Genomic DNA, 19502 nt, shown 5'->3' with positions numbered 1-19502 from the left:
CAGGAAACGTTGTGCTTTTATGAACAGTACCTTATTGAATTCACCTGTGTTTCTGTTTGAACTCACCCGATATTAGTGCCAGGTGTGTCTCTTAAACTCTGTCTCTTAAAGCCATACCACATGATTCTTGTTTAGTTCTGCTTTGATAAAAGTCATTGCCTTCTTCTGTTAAGTAATGTTATATCATTGGAATGTACTCCAGGCACTTGGTTTTAGGCCATCTTCTTGTCAGTAAAATTGTATTATGGGACTTGTTCGAAAGTTTATCAGTGGCTCAAAGCTGACGTACATTTATCTATATATTTTGGTGTTCTGTGTTTTCTTCAGTGAAATGTGTCAATTATGAATATTTCTATGTTGAATGTTGCTCTGCTATGAGTAGTTTGTTACAGGTTGGGGGGTAAGGGTAAAGGTTCATCACGTATTCATTTCTTAACCAAAATTTATCTCGTAATTCTGATGTGTGTGCCTGTATGGTGATTACCTTTGTTATTCCACTTGTTTGTCAGCTGTGATAAAATTGTTTGTGTGTGTGTGTTTGTGTATAAGAGACTCTGTCTCCTTTGTCCTTGCAAATTTAATGTATGTATGCACATGACAGAGAGAGAGAGAATGTGTGTGTGTGTGTGTGTGTGTGTGTTAGAGAGAGAGTGTGTGTAAGAGAGACAAAGAGTGTGTGCATGTGTGTGCGTAAGAGAGAGAGTGTGTGTGTGTGTAAGAGAGTGTGCAAGCGTATATGCGTGCGTCCGTTTGTGTGTGCATGTGTGTAAGAGAGAGAGTGTGTGTTAGTGTGTGTGTGTGTGCGCGTGTGTGTGTGTTTCTCCCTCTCAGAGAGAGTGTGTGTGTGTATGCGTGTGTTTTTCCCTCTCAGAGAGAGTGTGTGTGTGTGTGTGTGTGTGTGTGTGTGCGTGCGTGCATGAGTGCTTGTGTGTTTCTCCCTCTCAGTGAGAGCGGGGTTGGCATTCCCACAGTGTGCCTTATTTCAGGGGGATCAGCAGGTGGGCCTTGCCCGGTGTCTTGTGTGACCCTCTGTCACTGTTGTGTTTGGATGCTGAATAAAGACAGTTCTCAGAGGTTTCTTGTGTCTTCTTTCACTTCTTTTCAACCTTTGGCTAAACATGAATGTAATATATTGTTAAAACATGAATATGTTCATTCCAACTAGTACAATTATGCTGATCTTCATTTGGATTTTCATCTATTTATTCTGTTTAGTGCTTGGGACAGTGGAATGTGTAGCATTGTATGAATTGTCATACTTGACAACTTGCTATTTTTCGGAAGGGTTGGGAGAGATTGTCTTTGAATGACTTACGTATGACAAGAAGGATAACGTGTCCAAGCTGGAACAAATCAGCTGGAAAAATCACTGGAGAAATGGCTTAAGGTTACCATACTTTATATCGATTTGGTTTGAGTGTCCAACACAATTCAAATCCACTGTAGCCTACTTAAAATTGATTTTTTTCCCCAAGCTCTGTCTTTTCAGCTTAGCAGGAGGGAGCATATGTTTAATGGTGGTAGTGTTAATTACACGGTGCTAATGCACACAGGAACAGGTCAAAGTTCTGTAACATCGCAAACTAACAGGATGCATTTAATTTATTTATTTTACTTTATTTCACTCAATTCTCTTTTGCAGTAACGATCATGGGAATAAAAGTCCGATAGGGGATGACTAGGCGACAAGATGCAGAATCAGTTTTGTGGTAATTTGCCCAGTATAGCCTACCGGTGGTTAACATTGATACTAAAATCACAATGAAAGTAACATTTTAACTTAAATACCAACAGCAAAACATAATTTCACAATTTCTCCCTATGCGCAGTTCATAGTGATGTGTACACTAAAAAGAGTATACAGTTGTGTGTGTGTGTGTGTGTTGTTGATCATTCGCCAAGCGTATACAAGGCGAAAACGGGCAATTATGAAGCATCAATGTTGACACTTACCAAGATTATGGAAGGAACGGAAATGGTCCGTCCTTGTTTTCATTCCGCCCGTCTGCAGCTGTTGGCTCTGCTTGGCATTCTCTTTTCCCATATTTCAAGGTAATTTTCTGTCTTCGTCTTTACTTATTGGTTACCTATGTATTCATTTCATAATTTGGAGAAAAAAACATTTCCATTAGGTAACATCCGTGCAGTTACATTTCAGGTGATCAAGATCGTAAACGAATGGCAAAGAAAACAATACAGCTAGCAAGCTAGCTAAAATGGTAACAAGAGTCGGAATGACTGGAGTTAGAGCAACCTAGCGAGTAGATTTGTTGCTATGTCTCGTCTTGTTCTATTTGAATTGTCCAATTTAAAATATTTGAAGAGATTACTGTAAAACTGTCAACAGGTACAGCAAGGTAAGTCGCGAGCTTTCTGTATATAGCTAGCTAACTAGTCTAGCTGTATTGGTATTGGTAAGCTAACTATATGGGCAAGTTCACGGATAGACCATACGGAGATACTTAAAGATACGGAATTGCGTTGTCCCTTGGGTTTTTATTTATTTATTTATTTTTTGTCCTTCTAACTAGTTAGCAAACTTTCGAATTGTTTAGTAGCATTAACGCTAGCATGTGCAAAGTATAAGTGCCAATTTAATGATACAATATGTTGCCTACCATGTCCATTGTTACTCAGCCGTAGGTAATACAAGTAAAGTAGTTAGTCTAGTTGTTTTTAGTTGAAAAATGAAATGTATTTGCTTTACTTTGATGTTTAACCACCTTGCTGACTACAGAAGCGCGGTAATATTTCAGAATATTAATATTTAGCTAACCACATGTTCAGTATGCTTTGTTGCAGTGGTAACCAACCGTGTTTCTGGAGATTTGTCATCCTGTAGGTTTTCACTCCAACCCGAACAAAGCACACCTCATTCATCAGCCAGAGATCTCGTTGAGCTGCTAATTAGTAGAGTCAGGTGTGTCAAATTAGGGTTGAAATGAAAACCTACGGGATGGTAGATCTCCATAAACAGGATTGGTTACCACTGATCTATTATAAGTTTGTCGGTTCATTTGATTTAAAGTTTTGCCACAGTCGTTCCTTGGGGCAGCTTGTTAACTGGATGCTTCACAGTATTTTGCCGTATTTCAGGGCGAGTGGAGAATGGATGCGCTTGATCACATGCTCACGGATCCCCTGGAGTCTGGGGTGAGCAGAGGTGGGCGCATCATGGAAGAGTGCATGCTGGGAAACAGCCGAGTCAGCCTGCCCGAGGACCTGCTCGAGGACGTGAGTCTTATCTTATCCAATAATCAAAACTATTATCCGTGTAGCAGGGCCATTTCAAACAGACCCACATTGCACACACATACGTCTGACAGCCTGTTGACAGTACATGACTGTTAGAAGCTTTTCACGTAGCTCCTGTGTCTGAGTGAATGCGTGATTGCCGTTGTCCTCTCCGCCCTGCAGCCTGAGATTTTCTTCTCGGTGCTGAGCGAGAGCACGTGGTCCGGCGTGCTGACGGACGCCCAGCGCCAGCGACTCCGCCAGTTCCTCCCTCAGTTCCCCGACAACTGCCCCGCCCAGCAGGACGCCGTCATCAGCGACCTCTTCAACAACCAGAACTTCCGATTCGGGAACCCCCTGCACCTCGCTCAGAAGCTGTTCAGAGGTCACGTGGAAAACCGCTTTTGCACCTTGCTTTCTTCTAAGTTCTAAAGTGCTTCTTACTGACCCTTCTAGAACTAACAGTCTCTCCCCTTGGTTTTCCACAGATGGATACTTTAACCCGGAAGTGGTCAAGTACAGACAGCTGTGCGCCAAGTCGCAGAGGAAGCGGCACCTGTACTCTCTGCAGCAGTACTACCACAGGCTCCTGAAACACATCCTGGTGTCCAGGAAGGTGCGTGCACCAACCCGTCAATCTCTTGTAAATGGGCGGAGCCCAGGAAACCTGTCCTACATTTAAGGGCTGGTCGATAATGAATTATGAAATTTGATTTTAACTTTCTGGTAAAACTGATGGTATGTATGTATTTGGAAATGAACTGCGCTCAGGGAATGTTTATATTTTCATGCAGTCAACACTGTTCATGGCCATTATAAGCGGTTTATGAACCCCAAAGTCAAAACTGTTTCCACTGGCTAAAGTGATGAGAAGGAAGTCAGTGTACTGCATGGCTCTCAACAGCTGATTTATTACATCTCATTTAATTCCTCATAGCTGATATGCTCTCAGTACATTTAAGGATGTAAGCTTTATAGTATGGATATAGAGCTGATACCAACCATGTAGGGTTAGTTAAAGTCAACCTTGCACTTTCAGCAGGGCTTGAGTAATTGGTTTGGTAATGTTAAGTCCTACAAACACTGTACCTGAGTTTTTGTTTCCTCGGCGGAGCACGCAGGGTAATTTTCGGAGTGTGTTTTCTTTTTTTAGGAGCTCCTGGAGAGGGCGAGTCGCAGCGGCCCGGACCTGGCCATGAAGCGGCGCTACCCCTCGCCGTCCCGGGGCGAGGCCCAGGAGCAGCGGGCCCGCCGCAGGGTCTCCCGAATCCTGAGGGAGGTGAAGAGCGAGTGCGCCGACAGCAACGTGTCCTCGGACGACGAGGGTGAGTCGGGCGTGGCCCGGAGTGGGGGAGGGGGCAGAAAGAACCCCCTCTCTGCCTGCACATTGGCAGAATGCAGGGAACAGCTTGGTATGGTTCACAATTGACTTCAGCTGATGATTTGGTGGCTGCTATGTGGACGTGTAATGAAGGTTTCTGAAGTGTGACCTTTGACCTCTACCTGTGAAGATATGGGATCCTGGCTCCCGGCCCCGCCCTCTCCGTCCTCCCCCACGCCCACCGTCTCCCTCCGGGTCCTGCCCAGTCTCTCCACGTCAGACATGAAGACCACAGGTGAGCTCCTCCGCAGAGCCGGGCTCCTTTTTGCATCGGCGTGTTGGCTGAGATTGCTCTGCTTTATGGGGTTGGAGGGGGCTGGTGCTGACTGCCCCGTGCTCTCCGCAGAGAAGCCGGACCTCGGGGAGAAGGAGCTGAGAGCCCTCCTGAGGAGGCACAGGGAGAAGAGGAAACGCCAGTCGGTCTGTACTGCTGCCTTTCAGTCTGATAAAATACAAGGACACACGGCGTCATTGATGCAAAGCACCGCTCTTACGTAACACCCCTGGTACTTTGCCTAATAGCGCCCCCTTATGGAGTGAGTTAGTGAGTGCCTTACTTAGTTGCTTACTTACTTAACTTACTTACTTGCATGCATACAAACATACATACATACATAGAAATAAACAAGTCAGGTCCATGAGGTTGCCAAAACGTGGACATTTGTCAGCTTTGAGTTTGGCTTTTTATAATTGGGTTAGGTCGGAAAGAGTTAATACGATTTTTATATAATAAGAAATTTCAAAAATAAAAACGATCTCCCCTGACTGCTGGTGTAATCAAATGCAGTAATTACTGGAAAAATGGGTCCATTTTATGAGTTAATTTCCCTTGCAGCTTCACAACAGTATGCCACCAAGCCAAAAAAAAAGAAAGCCAACAAACCCGCTGCGTGTTATTGAAGTGAATGTGTTCATTTCCAAACCCAGGATCATCCTGACCTGATGACCTCTGACCTCCACCTGGGTGACATCATGTCCAGGGTGAACGTGGGGCGAAAGGGTTCGCTCGTGGGTGAGTAAGAGCCGCGCGTGGGACGGGCAATTGTGCGTTTTTGTGAAGCCCCATGCAGCGTCGGGTGTTCTCTGTGCTGAGTGGTGCGCTGGTGCTCTGTCCCCAGCCCTGTTTGACCTGGCCCTGCCCAAGAAGAAACTGAGGGAGGAGAAGAGGAAGAAGAAGATGAGGCCCATTAAAACGGAGCCGGAGGAGCCCTGCGACGTCCTGATGCCCTCCGAGGCCCCGCCCCCCAACGCCGCGGTCACTGCCGCCCTGCCAGAGGCTCCGCCCCCTCCGCTGCCCAGCGTCAAAGAGGAGTCAGTATCCAGTACATTGCATTACATCACATTACAGGCATTTAGCAGACCCTCTTATCCAGAGCGACTTACACAACGTTTTGCATAGAATTTACATTGTATGCAATTATTCAGCTGGAGGTTAAGTACCTTGCTCAAGGGTACAATGTCAGTGTCCTACTGGGGAATCGAACCCGCAACCTTTAGGTTACAAGACCAACTCCTTACCTGTCTTCCATTCCTTTCCACGATGAGCGGCGTGTTTCCACCGGTGCCCTGTCATTTTCTGAGCTCGCCTCTCCTTTGCGTGTGCTGCCCCCTGCAGGCCGATGGAGGAGGCGCAGAACAGCCCGGCTCAGGTGGAGGAGATCGCCATCAGCTTCTTCAACCTGCTGGAGGACATCCTGGGCCTGGAGGGTCTCGCCAGCACAGCCACGGTACGGGGAGCCCCGCCCCGCCCCGCCCCGCCCCGCCCCGCTCAGCTCACAGTCCCAGACACGCTCCCTCTAGAGCAGGCCTGCCCATTCCTTAACCTGGAGCTCCATCCACTACAGACCCACTACCGTCCTGTAGGTTTCCATTTCAAAGCCTAATTTGGCACATTACTAGTCTACTAATTAGCAGCTCCAACTAGATCTAGCTCCAACTAGATCCCCAGCTGCTGAATGAGGTGTGGCTTTGTTAGGGTCGGAGTGAAAACCTACAGGACGGTAGATCTCCAGGAACAGGGTTGGGCAGCCCTGGTCTAGAGCATCCTGAAATGGAATCTGCAATGTGTGTGGCTGGCTTTTGAGATTGGAGGATGCATGTACCAGTCTGCACCCTACCAAACCAATGGGAGACGTGGCTGTGGTGAAATGGGTTTAGTTTTGTTCTGATTATTCCAAATATGTCGGAATACTTAGAGGGGAAAAAATTACATTTCAATGCTAAAAGAGTACTGTTGGTATCTGTGTAAAATATGTAATTGTGGTTTGATAGGTGTAGAATCTGAGGCTTATATGGATGCTTTGGCCATTTGTGTTCCAGCTGGAGGAGAAAGTACAACAGTGGCAGGGCTCTCCTGCAAGCACCCTCAACCCGTGGTTCTCCTCCGCCCCCTGCTGGTCTGAGCTGGTACTGTCTGCCCTGCAGTTCCTCTCCGGAGAGAGCAAACGTGAGTGCGTCCGTCCCATCTCTCCCTGTGAGTGGAGCTAGAGGCGAATACATTTACTCATACTCTCTCTCTCTCTGTCTCTCTGTCTCTGTCTCTCTCAGCTGGCATGATGTCCCTCCCCAGTGGGTTTTCTCCCCTGGTAGAGTTGAGGGAGCGCACGCAGCAGTGGAAATGGATCAGTAAGTCCAGGCTGAGCTTCGCCTCATTATCGTTTTATGACGGCGCGGTCGTCGTCATGGTTTCAATAGCAGCCGCGACGCGCGACGCCGCACGCGATCCCGCGGGTCGGGTATTTGTCAGATTTTTAACGTTCTCCCTCTCTCCCCCCCCCCCCCCCCCCCGCCCCCGCCTCGATCGCCCCTCGATTGCCCCCCCCCCTCCAGACCACGGGCCGGACGGAGAGAAGGACCTGAGCGAGCTGTGCCAGCTCTGGCTGGAGTCGAAGGACCAGGTGGTTGTCAAGGTAACGCGGCGGCATCGCAGACACACGTCGTTCGTTCGCGTGGGCGTGGTCCGGCGCCGCGGAGCGTCGGCCGCCGCGCGCGTTCGCCGCGCCCCGTAGTTAAACGGCACTGTCTCTGCCAGCAGGAGAGCGAGGAGCCGGCCGAGCTGACTCCGCCCACCCCCAGAGTGTGAGTCAATCAATCAAACTTTATTTATAGCGCTCCTTTTCATGCGAGTAAATGCGGTGTTGGGGTCCTCTTTGACGTGTGAATCAAATCTGAGCTAAAAAGTGCTATATTTGAAATGGTTTAACCTTAACCCTTTATGCGCTGGAAAGACATGGCGACTCACTGACCATCTCAAAAGAAGGATCTATTTTCGTTCGCTAATATTAAGAGCAGACTTCTTCATCTGTGTAATTGGTTAGTAATGCATCATTGAATAATCTCGGAACCTGCTGGGGCCTTTCAGATTTTGCCTTTTCAGCACCTGAAGAGTTAAAGTATTTCAAATGTACGGGAGACCCATGTGTGGTGTGAGATCAGTGTAGCGCTGTACCTGAGCGCAACTTCCTGTATCTGAGAATAACTTCCTGTCTGTGTACAGATGGACGGACTATGTGGTGAGACCCAGCACAGGGGAAGAGAGGCATGTCTTTCAAGAGCAGGTGAGAGACCTCCCTCTCTGCACTGTGTGCTAGTTAATTCAGTGTGTGTGTGTGTGTGTGTGTGTGTGTGTGTTTTAGTGTGTGTTGTGACACACACACACACACACATAAAACGCACACAGACAGACACACTTTATGGACACGCACGTCCACACACACACACACACACACTCCATAAACACACATTTGTTAGACCGCTCTGTTATGGTAGCTAGACCTGAACTGCACACATCGTGGGGTCTGAACAGAGGGTTGTAATGTGTGGTACCTGCAGTCTAGTTACTGTCATACTGCTGTGTATACTTAGTGTTAAGTGACAGTGTGTCTCACACCCATATCACAGTCACTGTAGTGTGTTGCGCTTGCAGTCCGTGTTCAGCTGAGCGTTTCACGCGGTGTTAGGAAGAGGGCGTCTTTAAGGTGCGCGTTTCTCTCTCTCTCTCTCTCTCTCTCCCAGGAGCAGCAGCGGTACGACCAGCCGCACAAGGCCTTCACCTTCCGCATGCACGGGTTCGAGTCGGTGGTGGGGCCGGTCAAGGGCGTGTTCGACAAGGAGACGTCCCTCAACAAGGCGCGCGAGCACTCCCTGCTCCGCTCGGACCGCCCCGCCTACGTGACCATCCTGTCGCTGGGTGAGGTCCCCTCCCAAAACAGCCCAGCGCGCCACAATCTTCTGCTCTGTCTGGGTCCCCACATGTCATTAATACCATGAAAGTACACAACCCCAAATATAAAGGGTTACACTGCTGGGTCAATATGGGCCTCTATACACCAGGGCATACAGTCTGGGCCCCACAAGTCATTAATACTGAGAAAGTGCAGGTGTTAACACAAAGGGAAACCCCAATATAAAGGGATGCAGTGGCTGCTGGGTCAGTACGGGCCTCTGTACACCATGGCGTACAGTCTGCCAGCGTATGAGGTTCTCCAGGATGAATACGAATACAGCTCTTCCATGACAACGTACGGCAGCTCAGTATTAGTCGATGGAGCCGCATTGTTCCAGAACATTCCATAAAAAATATTCCACTTTAGGCATCCCACTGCTGATTATGAGCCATTGCATTAATCTACCTGTACTTGTGGAAAATAGAGTTGTGAAGGGGCTTGGATTTTATACAGAGTTGGTCCATGAGATGGATTGTGGGTGACGTTGGGTTGAGGGGTATCGTGAGCTGTGTGGTTGGTGTGTAGTGCGGGGTGTTTTTGGATGTGAACCCGCGGTGCCTAACGGCCCCTCCCCCGCCCCCCCTCAGTGCGGGACGCGGCGGCCCGGCTGCCCAATGGCGAGGGGACGCGGGCAGAGATCTGCGAGCTGCTGAAGGACTCCCAGTTCCTGGCGCCCGATGTCACCAGCGCTCAGGTGAGGGGACGGGACGCCCCAATGCTCTGACCCCGGCACAGCTGCTTTAACAGCCAGCTGCTAAAACTGTGGACTGTGTGTGTGTGTGTGAGAGTGTGAGAGTGTGTGTGTGTGTGTGTGTGTTGGTGTAGAGGAGGCCTGTGTGTGAGTGTGTTGTTTGATGTTGGTGTAGAGGAGGCCTGTGTGTTTGTGTGTGTGTGTGAGTGTGTTGGTTGATGTTGGTGTAGAGGAAGCCTGTGTGTGTGTGAGTGTGTGAGTGTGTTGGTTGATGTTGGTGTAGAGGAGGCCTGTGTGTTTGTGTTTGTGTGTGTGTGTGTGTGTGTGTGTTGGTTGATGTTGGTGTAGAGGAGGCCTGTGTGTTGACGGTTCTGACTGGTTCTGGCGGTGTTGTGCAGGTGAACACGGTGGTGAGCGGGGCTCTGGACAGGCTGCACTATGAGAAGGACCCCTGTGTGAAATACGACATCGGCCGCAAGCTCTGGATCTACCTGCACCGCAACCGCAGCCAGGAGGAGTTCGGTGAGGAGCCGGCCTGCACACACACGCACACACACACACATAAGCACACAGATGTGTGCATGCACACGCTCGCACGCACACACACACACATGCACACACTCTATGCCCCATCCTGCCACAAAAACACACGCATTCGCGCAAAAGCACACACACACGAATAAAAGTGCACGCACACATGCAAATACTCACACACACACACACATACACACGCATGCGCACACACATGCAAATACATACCCACACACCCCTCTCTCTGTCCACACACTTCCCCTTGCGCTCTTCCTCTCGCTTGCCTCACCTTGGAAATGACCCGCAGATCTTTGCAGCGTCAGTCAGCAGCCGCAGTCAGAGGGCCTGGGCGCGGCGGTCCGTAAAGGTCAGGACCACCGTACCGCGTGACGGGGTCAGATTACAGCGGCGATAACTCCGCTCCGCTAACTGCCGGCCATGAGGGAGCTGCACTGGGAGAGACTCACCGTAGCTGTGACTGCGCTACATAGCGTGGGCTCCATAGGGAGCGCTTCATAGTGGGCGCTACATAGCGTGAGCTCCATAGGGAGCGCTACATAGCGGGTGCTACATAGCGAGCGCTACATAGCGTGGGCTCCATAGGGAGCGCTACATAGCGAGCGCTACATAGCGTGGGCTCCATAGCGAGCACTACATAGCGGGTGCTACATAGCGGGTGATTCATAGCGAGCGCTACGTAGCGGGCGATCCATAGCGGGCAGTAACTGTGCTTTTCAGGTGGAAAATCCAGGTCCAGGAAGGAAAAGTCCTCTCCAGTATTTTGTGCCAATCGGACTGGATTTGCTGAATAGCGCAGTTCTTCAGCCAGGAGGTGGAACTAATTAGTGAAAGCAGCTGGTTGAGTTCATGGGTGGAAGAAAAACGTGGCAGGATTTTTCTTTCTGACCACTGGACTGTTTACGTCTGCTCTGGGGTCTCCCCTGCAGCCGGGGGTCCGGTATCAGTGGCGCAGTTACAGTCTGGGTGCCATGAGGGGGCGCTGTGCATGTGGAGTTGTATGAGTGGGTTGTGTCTGAGGTGGGAGCTGTGGAAGGCAACCCTGGGAGAGGAGCCATGTTGTGAGAATACTGATGAGTTCTTTCCCACCCACCCCCACCCCCCCAAACCCTTGCCCCACAGAGAGGATCCATCAGGCCCAAGCAGCTGCCGCCAAGGCCAAGAAAGCACTGCAGCAGAAGCCCAAACCAGCTCTGAAGCCCGTGAGTGCCTCCATCCTGCTGCTCGATCCCAACACTCAACCCCAACGCTCAATCCCAGCACTCAACCCCAACGCTCAACCCCAACGCTCAACCCCAGCACTCAATCCCTACGCTCATTCCCAACGCTCTGTCCCAATGCTTAATCTCAACATTCAGGGCACTGTCTTTCTTCCTAAAGATCTTAGATCAAGGTGTGTCCCTAAATATAAATGTACAGCTTGATACCTTTGCAGCATCTTTAATGCATTCATAGATTATTAGTTGATCCAGATCTACAGGTTCCTGCTATTGCAGTGCGACTGAATGTGCATCTGAGTCTGTCGTAGTTGAGACGTGTATTTGTGTGTGTGTGCGTTTGTGCGTACCCATGATGCATTGCAGAAGTCCAGCAGTAAAGAGGGCGGGGGGAAGACCCCCGGGGCCTGTGAGCCGGGGCAGATCGTCATGGGCGACGGCAGCGCCATGCCGACCGCCACCCTGCCCGCCACCCCCACCACCCCCACCGTCAGCACCCCTGGCACGCCCAAGTCCCCCCTGGCACCGGCGGCCGGGACGCCAACCAAGACTGGTGTCCCAGACCCCATGAAGCCGAGCCCCAGGTCAGTACCCCTGTCCATCTGTCTGCACCAGCACTGATGTGGGCTCTGTTTTCTTATGCCCAGTCCTGCCTCCATTTATTACAGTCCTGTCATCATCCTATACTGGCCAATCACATTCATTTACAGTCCTGTCATCATCCTATAGTGGCCAATCACAGATTTAGTTTTTCTGGATTAGTTTTTCGCTAGTGAACAGCAAGTGTGTGTGTAGGAAAAATACTGCTGAATAACATGTAACGTCGTTCACATGTCAAACGGTTAAAAGTAGCCGTGCTCAACCAGAAAAACACGTCTGTGGGAGTTGTGTGTAATTAGAAAGGGCACAGATTTCTAAAGAAGAGCGAGGCTCTGCGGGTGAAAGGTGAAGGTGGTTGTCAACACGACCAGCGTTGTGTCATTGGTCAACAATGCTAGCCGCCTAGCCGCGGGCTGAGGCCGGAGGTGAACATTCCAACCTGTCGGGTGGGGCTGTCCCTGGTGAACAGCAACCAACCTGTGCTTTACACACATCACCGTGCAAAGTCCTCCACCACACCCTGAACCTCACTCACCCCTGAGCGCTCCAGAGGAGGGTGGGGCACCCCCCCCGAGCTCTCTAGAGGAGGGGTGGGCCATAACCTGAGCTTTCCAGAGTGGGGGTGGGCCACGTCCGGAGTCCTCTAAAATGGGCTCCCACCAGTTTGTCTGGTTCCTCTCAGGTTTTCCTAGTTTTTTGCATGCATAGCGAGTTTTTCTGCACCTCTGTCGACCATTTTAGTTCCAGTTTTTGGAAATGAACCCCCGAGCTCGTGTTCACAGTGGGACAGACCGAGCCCCAAGCAGAAGCGGAATAATAAACTGCACCCCAAAACTTCCTTTTGTTTTCTCAGACGAGCACTCGCAGACGGTGCTTTCAAAACGTTTTAGAACTTTTAAACTTCCTGTGTCACCCTCATTCCGCATCTCCTGTTCGAGGGAAGCTGAGTTATTTACGACCGTCATAAATCTTTTTAGGTGAAAATGCGTGGGGCCCAAAAATGACAACGTAAACCTGTGTGGGTGTTCTTTGAGAGGACACAAATAAATATGAGCGCTTCTCCCCCCCCCCCCTTTGCCCCCCACAGCGTCCTCCTGGTGTCCCCTCCCTCCATGCCCCAGCTGGGCACCCTCCTCTCGGCCAGTCAGTCGGCCCCCCAGGCCCCGCAGCCGGCCTCCTCGCAGCCTGGGGCTCGAGTTCTGGCCCACCCAGGGGCGGGCTCCCTGCCCCAGGTGCGCGTGGTGACGGCGCAGCCCGGCCTGGCCCCGTCCCCGGGGACCCAGCAGGCCACGCTGGTGCACCAGGCCTCGCACCAGATCCGCGTGCCCGTCACCGTGGCGCACACCAAGGGCATCACTCAGGTGAGTGGCGGCCGCGCCTGGCGACCCACGCCAACAAACGGTCACCTGACCTGTAGTCCTCACCTGTACCTGACTTGTAGTCCACACTCTCAGAAGAAAGGTCAGAAGTGCCTATAAAGGTACAAAATGGGGTGGTACTTTATAGCTACATAGATTGTACCCCTAGCCACAAAAACATAATTCACTTTCACCTTCTATGCTTGTAAGTACCCAAATAGAACTTAATTGCACTTTCTGGGTACATTTGTGACATTTGTTCCTAAAAGAACAAAAAGGTACAGTGGTGGTGCATCTATTTCCGAGAGTGTAGGGGAGTTCTGTGTGGTAACTGTCTTTCACCTACCAAATATAGCTTAAAAGGAATGACTTAAAAGTGGGAAGGAGGCAATGGTAAGGGTTTGGGGGTTGGAAGGGATGCAGTGTTGCATTTATTCTGTTGGATATATTTTGTTAAATAAAGAACAAATTAAAAGATATTAAAATTACAAAAAGCACGCTTGCCTATTGAGAATAAGCACTGTTATCCGAATAAGAAATTATCATCCTTGTTTCCAAAATAAATATGGTTTTCCCCCTCACATAATGCATATATTTGGTATTTGAAGCATGTGTCACTGTTGGACTGACTAACCCCGCCCCCTGCCCCGCCCCCTGCAGACGGTGGTGACGCTGCCGTTGAGGACGCAGTCGGGCAGCAGCCCCGTGCAGGTGCAGGCTGCCCGAGCTCAGGCCGGCCTCACCGTCACGGGCCTGGCGCCCGCCGTCACCGTGGCCAAGCCCCAGACCAGCTCCCCCGGCAGCCCCGCCCACAACCCCGCCTCCCCCGCCATGCTCCAGGGCGTCACCAGCCAGAGCATCATCAAGCAGGTGGGACGTCCGTCTTCTGTCTCCTCAAGTTCCTCTTGTTCTCTGAAGCCCCACCCCTCATGTTTCTTCAGGCTCCTCCTACCATCTCAAAGCCCCACCCCCTTCCTTATGTTTCCTCTAGCTCCTCCTACCTTCTCAAAGCCCCACCTCCTTCATGTTTCCTCTAGCTCCACCTACAATCTAAAAGCCCCGCCCCCCTTCCTCACATTCACACTCGATCTTCCTACCCTCCAAATGCCCTGCTTATTCAGCCCAGCTCACAGTCTCTCTCTCTCTCTCTCCACCCCCCCTCCTCTCCTCTCCTCTCCCCCCTCCCCCCTGCAGGTGGCCATCACCGGGCAGCTGGGGGTCAAGTCCCAGGGGGGCGGGGGCATCCCGCTGACGGCCACCAACCTGCGCATCCAGGGCAAGGACGTGCTCCGCCTGCCCCCGTCCTCCATCACCACGGACGCCAAGGGGCAGACGGTGCTGCGCATCACGCCCGACATGATGGCCACGCTCACCAAGTCGCCCGTCACCACCGTCAAGCTCACGCCCGACATGCTGAGCGCCGCCACAGGGGGCGCCAAAGGCATCTCCGCCACCCTGCACGTCACCCCGTCCCACCCGTCCTCGCCCTCCTCCTCCTCCTGCCCCGCCCCCGCCGGCCCCGGGGACCTCAAGGCGGGGGCCTCCCTGGCCGCGGCGGGCGGGGCCACCCTGGTGAAGGCGGGCGCGGGCGACGGCTCCATCCGGCTGATGCCCGCCCTGGCGGTGACCATGGCCGACCAGAAGGCCCGCCCCTTCTCGGCGGTCACCGCGTCCGACTCCAAGCCGGCCGCCACCATCCGCATCATGCCCGGCCTGGGCGTCATCCCGCCCAAGCAGGGCCAGGCCATCACCGTGACGACCGCCGCCGGCGTCAAGTCGGCCTCCGCCGGGACCGCCGTCACCATAGCGACCAGCGCCATGGCGGGGGCCAAGGGCCTGACCATAGGGCCCGCCACCTCGGCCTCGGCCCTCTCCTTGGGGGCGGGCACCGCCACTGTCCGCCAGGTTCCCGTTACCGCGACGGTGGTGTCCACTCAGCCGGTAAGAACGGCCCCTTCATTAGCCCCGCCCCTTTCCGCCATCACAGGCGGTTCAGCACTAAAAGATCTTCTTCTCTTGCTTCCTGTTGGTGGCTCCAGCGTCCAGTGCGTCTGATAGGTCCACTGTAAACCTACAGCACATTACATTCATTTAACAGGTTCTCAAATCAAATATATTTCTGCACGCTTTTTGCAGAAGACTGTCACAAAGACGCTTTACAGAGTAACAGAAGGAAAATTATGCAAAAACCAGACCTGAATCCCCAAAAAACTAAAATAATAAAATAAATAAATAAATAACTCCCCAGTGGGAAGAGAAGCACTCAAATGGTGGCGTGAAAAGTACTCTTATCCAGAGTGACTTAACCTTCTGATAGTAACAGTCCAAGACCTGGCTACACAGGCCATGTAAAAGCATTCGTTTCAATTCAAGGGATAGTTCCCTTTCTGCAGTATTCATTTCTGTTTTAGTGTATGTGTTCAGTTGACCTAGACAGTTTCTGTGGGTGAGCTCTGCTTTTGTTTTTTTTTTTGTTTTTTACTTAAACCACGACCCTGTAACTGCCTCTATATCTGCTGTTGCAAAGCCAGAATTCTATCAGAAACATCTGAAAAGTATCCTGCATCGCATGCAAAAACTCTCAGCCAATTGAAAACGCACTGAAGCAGAAATAGCATGAACACACTGTCGGTTTCAATAAGGTATGCGATATGCCTGCGTCACACATAACCACAGTGTAAACGTAATCGGCGATATTGCAATGTTTGGCATGTCGGATTTCTCCGGAACCTGTTGTGTATTCGGGTTAATTTATTTATCCAGAGAACTGGTCCGGCGGGTCTCGTCTCTGTACGGGCTGTCCCGGCGTAAATTGTTTTGGTTTCACCGTGGTTGCCTAGCCCCCGGGCGTCTCCGTTCGGCTCCTCCAGAAGGCCTCGGGGGGGGGGGGGGGGGACGCGAGCGGTTGTCCGAGGCGTGAGCGAGGGCGGAACAATGGAGGGAGCAGCGTCAGGACGATCCAGAAACGCCCGCAGTGCCTCGCACGCATACGAATCGCGGAACGTGTTCGTAAGCACGCCGTGAGCCGTCGTCAATGTCCCGGCAAACTGCTGTAGCATGGTGCTGTGACCCTTCGTGTGGTAACTGGCTTTACTCTCTTAAAAACAAAAAAAGAAAGGTTCTTTGGCTTGTCTCTATAGGGGAACCCCTTTTAATTCTTTGTGGCACCCTCTATAGCAGGTGCGAAAAGTGCAAAATTGAACCATTTTGATTGACGGAGAACCCTTGAACTAGATAGGGTTCCTCTATGGAGACAGAGGAGCCTTTTGGAACCCATTCATCTTAGTGTACCATGGCATTCTGTATTAGTATGGGTGTCTGATTCTAATTGCAACAATCCACATTGTAGCACCCAGCCAGTTGGCACTAGTGTTTATGTGTTGCTTATGGATAGGTTATGCAGTTTTTATTTAGGCATTTATGTAGTTCTTACCCATGGTCAGAAGTGTTATTTGCCCAAATGTTTGGGCGTAATACCTCTGCTTGTGCCACCTTCAACTGAGCGGTTGTTGGATATTTATTTTGGCGGGAAAGGCCGTTGCAATGCGCCGTGCTTCTTTCTACACGGCCAAACGTAGAGGTGACATCAGACCCCCCGTGCGTTCTGCCTGTACGAAGCAGTCGAGCCATAGTTACTGTCTTTACAGCAACGCGACGTCTTTCCCGCGTTTCAAATCTGCAGGATCCGTTTGGCCCGCCACCGTTGGAGGTCTCTCTGCGACGTAAAATCGCCCCACCTTCGTTTAATTACACCCCTCCGACGCACCACAGGGGTGCATCCGTCACCGCTCTGCAGTTCCAGGGTGACGGAGATTTGGTGATTTGGGGGAGTTTCTCATTTCTCCTTCGCTCCTCCCGGTCTGTTATTGTTGGGGTGTCCGGTGTGAGGCTCTCTCTAATGTTTGAAATTGCCTCCTGCCATTTAGAATGGAGGAAATCATTGGCAGCTATGTCACTGAGGGATCATTTTGAATGACTTCATTTGACTTGTGGTCTTTTTCGGAAATGGGGAAGTAATTTGCTTTGCATAAGTTACCTTGATGGCAGGCACTCGGTCCCGAAAGTCCTGACATTGCACTCTGCGTGGTAATCTCACGTGAAATCCCTTATATTTCTTATCCCTCTGCTGCCTCTCTCCATTCCTCATTCTCTTCCTTTATCTCATCTCTCCTGCCTCATTCTCCCTCTGTCCCTCCTTTACTCATGTCTCTTGTCCTCTTTCCATCTCCCCCTCTCCCTCTCTACCACTCTGCCACTTTCTTCCTCTTCCCCTCTCTCCTTCTCTCCCTCTCTCACCTTGATGTCTCTCTCCCTCCGTCCCTCCCTCACTCCCTCTTTCTCTCCTTCTCTCCCTCTCTCCCACCTTGATGTCACTCTCCCTCTATCTCTCCCTCTGTATATCCCTGTCTCCCCCCTCAGGGTAAGCTCCCAGCCCGGATCACCGTGCCCCTCTCCGTGCTCAGCCAGCCGCTGAAGAGTAAAAGCGTCATGACGACCCCCATCCTGAAGGGGAACATCAGCACTAAGTGAGTCTCCTTCGCCAATTCCCCACTCTCTACACCCATCGCTTCCCAACCAACGGCTTCTTTTTACACCCTTCATGAACTGGATACACCAACTGGTTCCACCAACAGTCGTCCGTGATTCAGCATGAGTGTAATTGGTCCAAGCATGTGCATTTTTTTTCTTTTTTTTTTCTTCTTCTTCTGTTTGTCTGTTACATCCATTTTAAAAATGAGTTTTTGCTCATGCATTACATTTACCCCCGCATAACGTTATGTAAATGATTCTGAGTTATTCGTATTGTGTGACACGTTTGTCTCCGCGGTTGCGCGCGTGGGTGTTCCTCGGGGCGTCGGCTGCTGGGAGCCGTGTTGCTAGGGGAGGGGATGTCATGTGACACCGTGTCAAGGGCAAGTGCTAATGACCCCTGTTGTTTATCTCCCGTCTCCCGGCTGGCTCGTCGTCAAGGTGAAGGTTCCGCCTTCTTCTGTCACTGGGGTCTGTTGTTAGCTCGCTTCGCTAGCATTTTTGGGCTGTGCTGTTAGCACCTTTGTCACAGTGATATTTCAGGGAAATTTAGCATTAGTGCTAAATTGCATTACATTACATTACATTACAGGCATTTAGCAGATGCTCAGAGCGACTTACACAACCTTTACATACATTTACATTGCATCCATTTATACAGCTGGGTATACACTGTGACCTTTAGCATTACTGCTAAATGGCTGTGCAGTGAGGTAACAGTGATGTTTGTTTAAGATAAATGTAGCATTACCTCTAAATGGCAGTGCAGTAAGGTAACAGTGATGTTTAAGGTAAATTTAGCATTACCGCTAAATGGCAGTGCAGTAAGGTAACAGTGATGTTTAAGGTAAATTTAGCATTACCGCTAAACGGCAGTGCAAGGTAGCGGTGATGTTTGAGTGAAATTTGGCCTGGGTAAGGTAAGGTGACGTCCCCCTGTCCCCCTCTCCCCCCCGCCCGTGCGCAGTATCGGCAGCCTGGGCCGGAACATCATCCTGACCACCATGCCGGCCGGCACCAAGCTGATCGCCGGGAACAAGCCGGTCAGCTTCGTCACCGCACAGCAGCTTCAACAGCTTCAGCAGCAGGGCCAGGCCACGCAGGTCAGCATCACGGTCTTCCCCTCCTCTACTCTCTCTCCTCTCCTCTCTGCTCCCTTCCTCTCCTCTCTCCTCACCAGTCTTCCTCTCCTCTCCTCTCTCCTCTCTTCTCTGCCTCTTCTCCTCTCTTCTGTGCTCTCTCCTCCTCTCCTCTTCTCTGCTCTCTCCTCTGCTCTCCCCTCCTGTGCCCTCTCCTCCTCTCGTCTCTCCTCTGCTCTCTCCTCCTCTCCTCTTTTCTCCCATACCCTATGTTGCTCCTGTCCTCTCTCTCCTCTCTTCTCCCTTCTCCTGCTCTCCCCTCCTTTCCCACCCCTTTGCTACTCTTCTCCACCCACTCTTCACACCATTATATATACAAGATGACATCATCAACATTTGCCCGTCAGAAACAAACTCACCTCCAGCGGTGTAATGGGTGTCATGGTAACGGAGCTGTTCCTGGTCCCCCCCTCCCTCATAGGTGCGCATCCAGACGGTCCCAGCCCAGCAGCTTCAGCAGCGCACAGCCCCCGGCTCCCCCAAGCCCGTATCCACGGTGGTCGTCACCACGGCGCCCTCCCCGAAGCGGACCCCCGACCCCCAGTGACACCCCCCCTGTGCAAACGAGGCATTGCCC

The 19502-nt window shown here is 51.2% G+C and overlaps 1 protein-coding gene and 1 long non-coding RNA gene across 4 annotated transcripts in view; one reads left to right on the top strand and one right to left on the bottom strand.

The window, feature by feature from the left end:
- The window catches only part of LOC118235966, a 14820-nt gene extending 11970 nt beyond the window's left edge, over positions 1-2850 (bottom strand). The window contains exons 1-2 of the long non-coding RNA XR_004766955.1: positions 2814-2850; positions 1954-2087 (exon numbers count right to left, since the gene is read on the bottom strand). This is a non-coding gene — a long non-coding RNA (uncharacterized LOC118235966). The remainder of the gene's footprint in view (positions 1-1953; positions 2088-2813) is intronic.
- nfrkb (nuclear factor related to kappaB binding protein) lies at positions 1953-19502 on the top strand. Of its 3 annotated transcripts, none has more exons than XM_035433889.1 (26): positions 1953-2052; positions 3097-3234; positions 3418-3619; positions 3723-3850; positions 4388-4559; positions 4746-4850; positions 4962-5035; positions 5543-5627; positions 5734-5926; positions 6231-6342; positions 6935-7061; positions 7163-7240; positions 7445-7524; positions 7650-7693; positions 8112-8172; positions 8630-8804; positions 9429-9535; positions 9931-10054; positions 11204-11283; positions 11665-11882; positions 12986-13259; positions 13917-14126; positions 14451-15197; positions 17676-17782; positions 18754-18889; positions 19347-19502. In XM_035433889.1, exons 2-26 carry the CDS (start codon positions 3109-3111, stop codon positions 19470-19472), a joined length of 3891 nt encoding a protein of 1296 aa, XP_035289780.1. In that variant the 5' UTR covers positions 1953-2052; positions 3097-3108; the 3' UTR covers positions 19473-19502. The 3 variants fall into 3 exon arrangements, with proteins under 3 accessions (XP_035289780.1, XP_035289778.1, XP_035289779.1); XM_035433887.1 differs by having other exon boundaries at positions 7647-7693; XM_035433888.1 differs by having other exon boundaries at positions 1997-2052; positions 3079-3234; positions 7647-7693.

The sequence above is a fragment of the Anguilla anguilla genome, chromosome 9 (assembly GCF_013347855.1).
Source record: "Anguilla anguilla isolate fAngAng1 chromosome 9, fAngAng1.pri, whole genome shotgun sequence".
In the NCBI taxonomy this organism is placed as follows: Eukaryota; Metazoa; Chordata; class Actinopteri; order Anguilliformes; family Anguillidae; genus Anguilla; species Anguilla anguilla.
The sequence above is the reverse complement of the archived record's forward strand: the minus strand, read 5'-3'. Positions and strand labels throughout refer to the sequence as shown.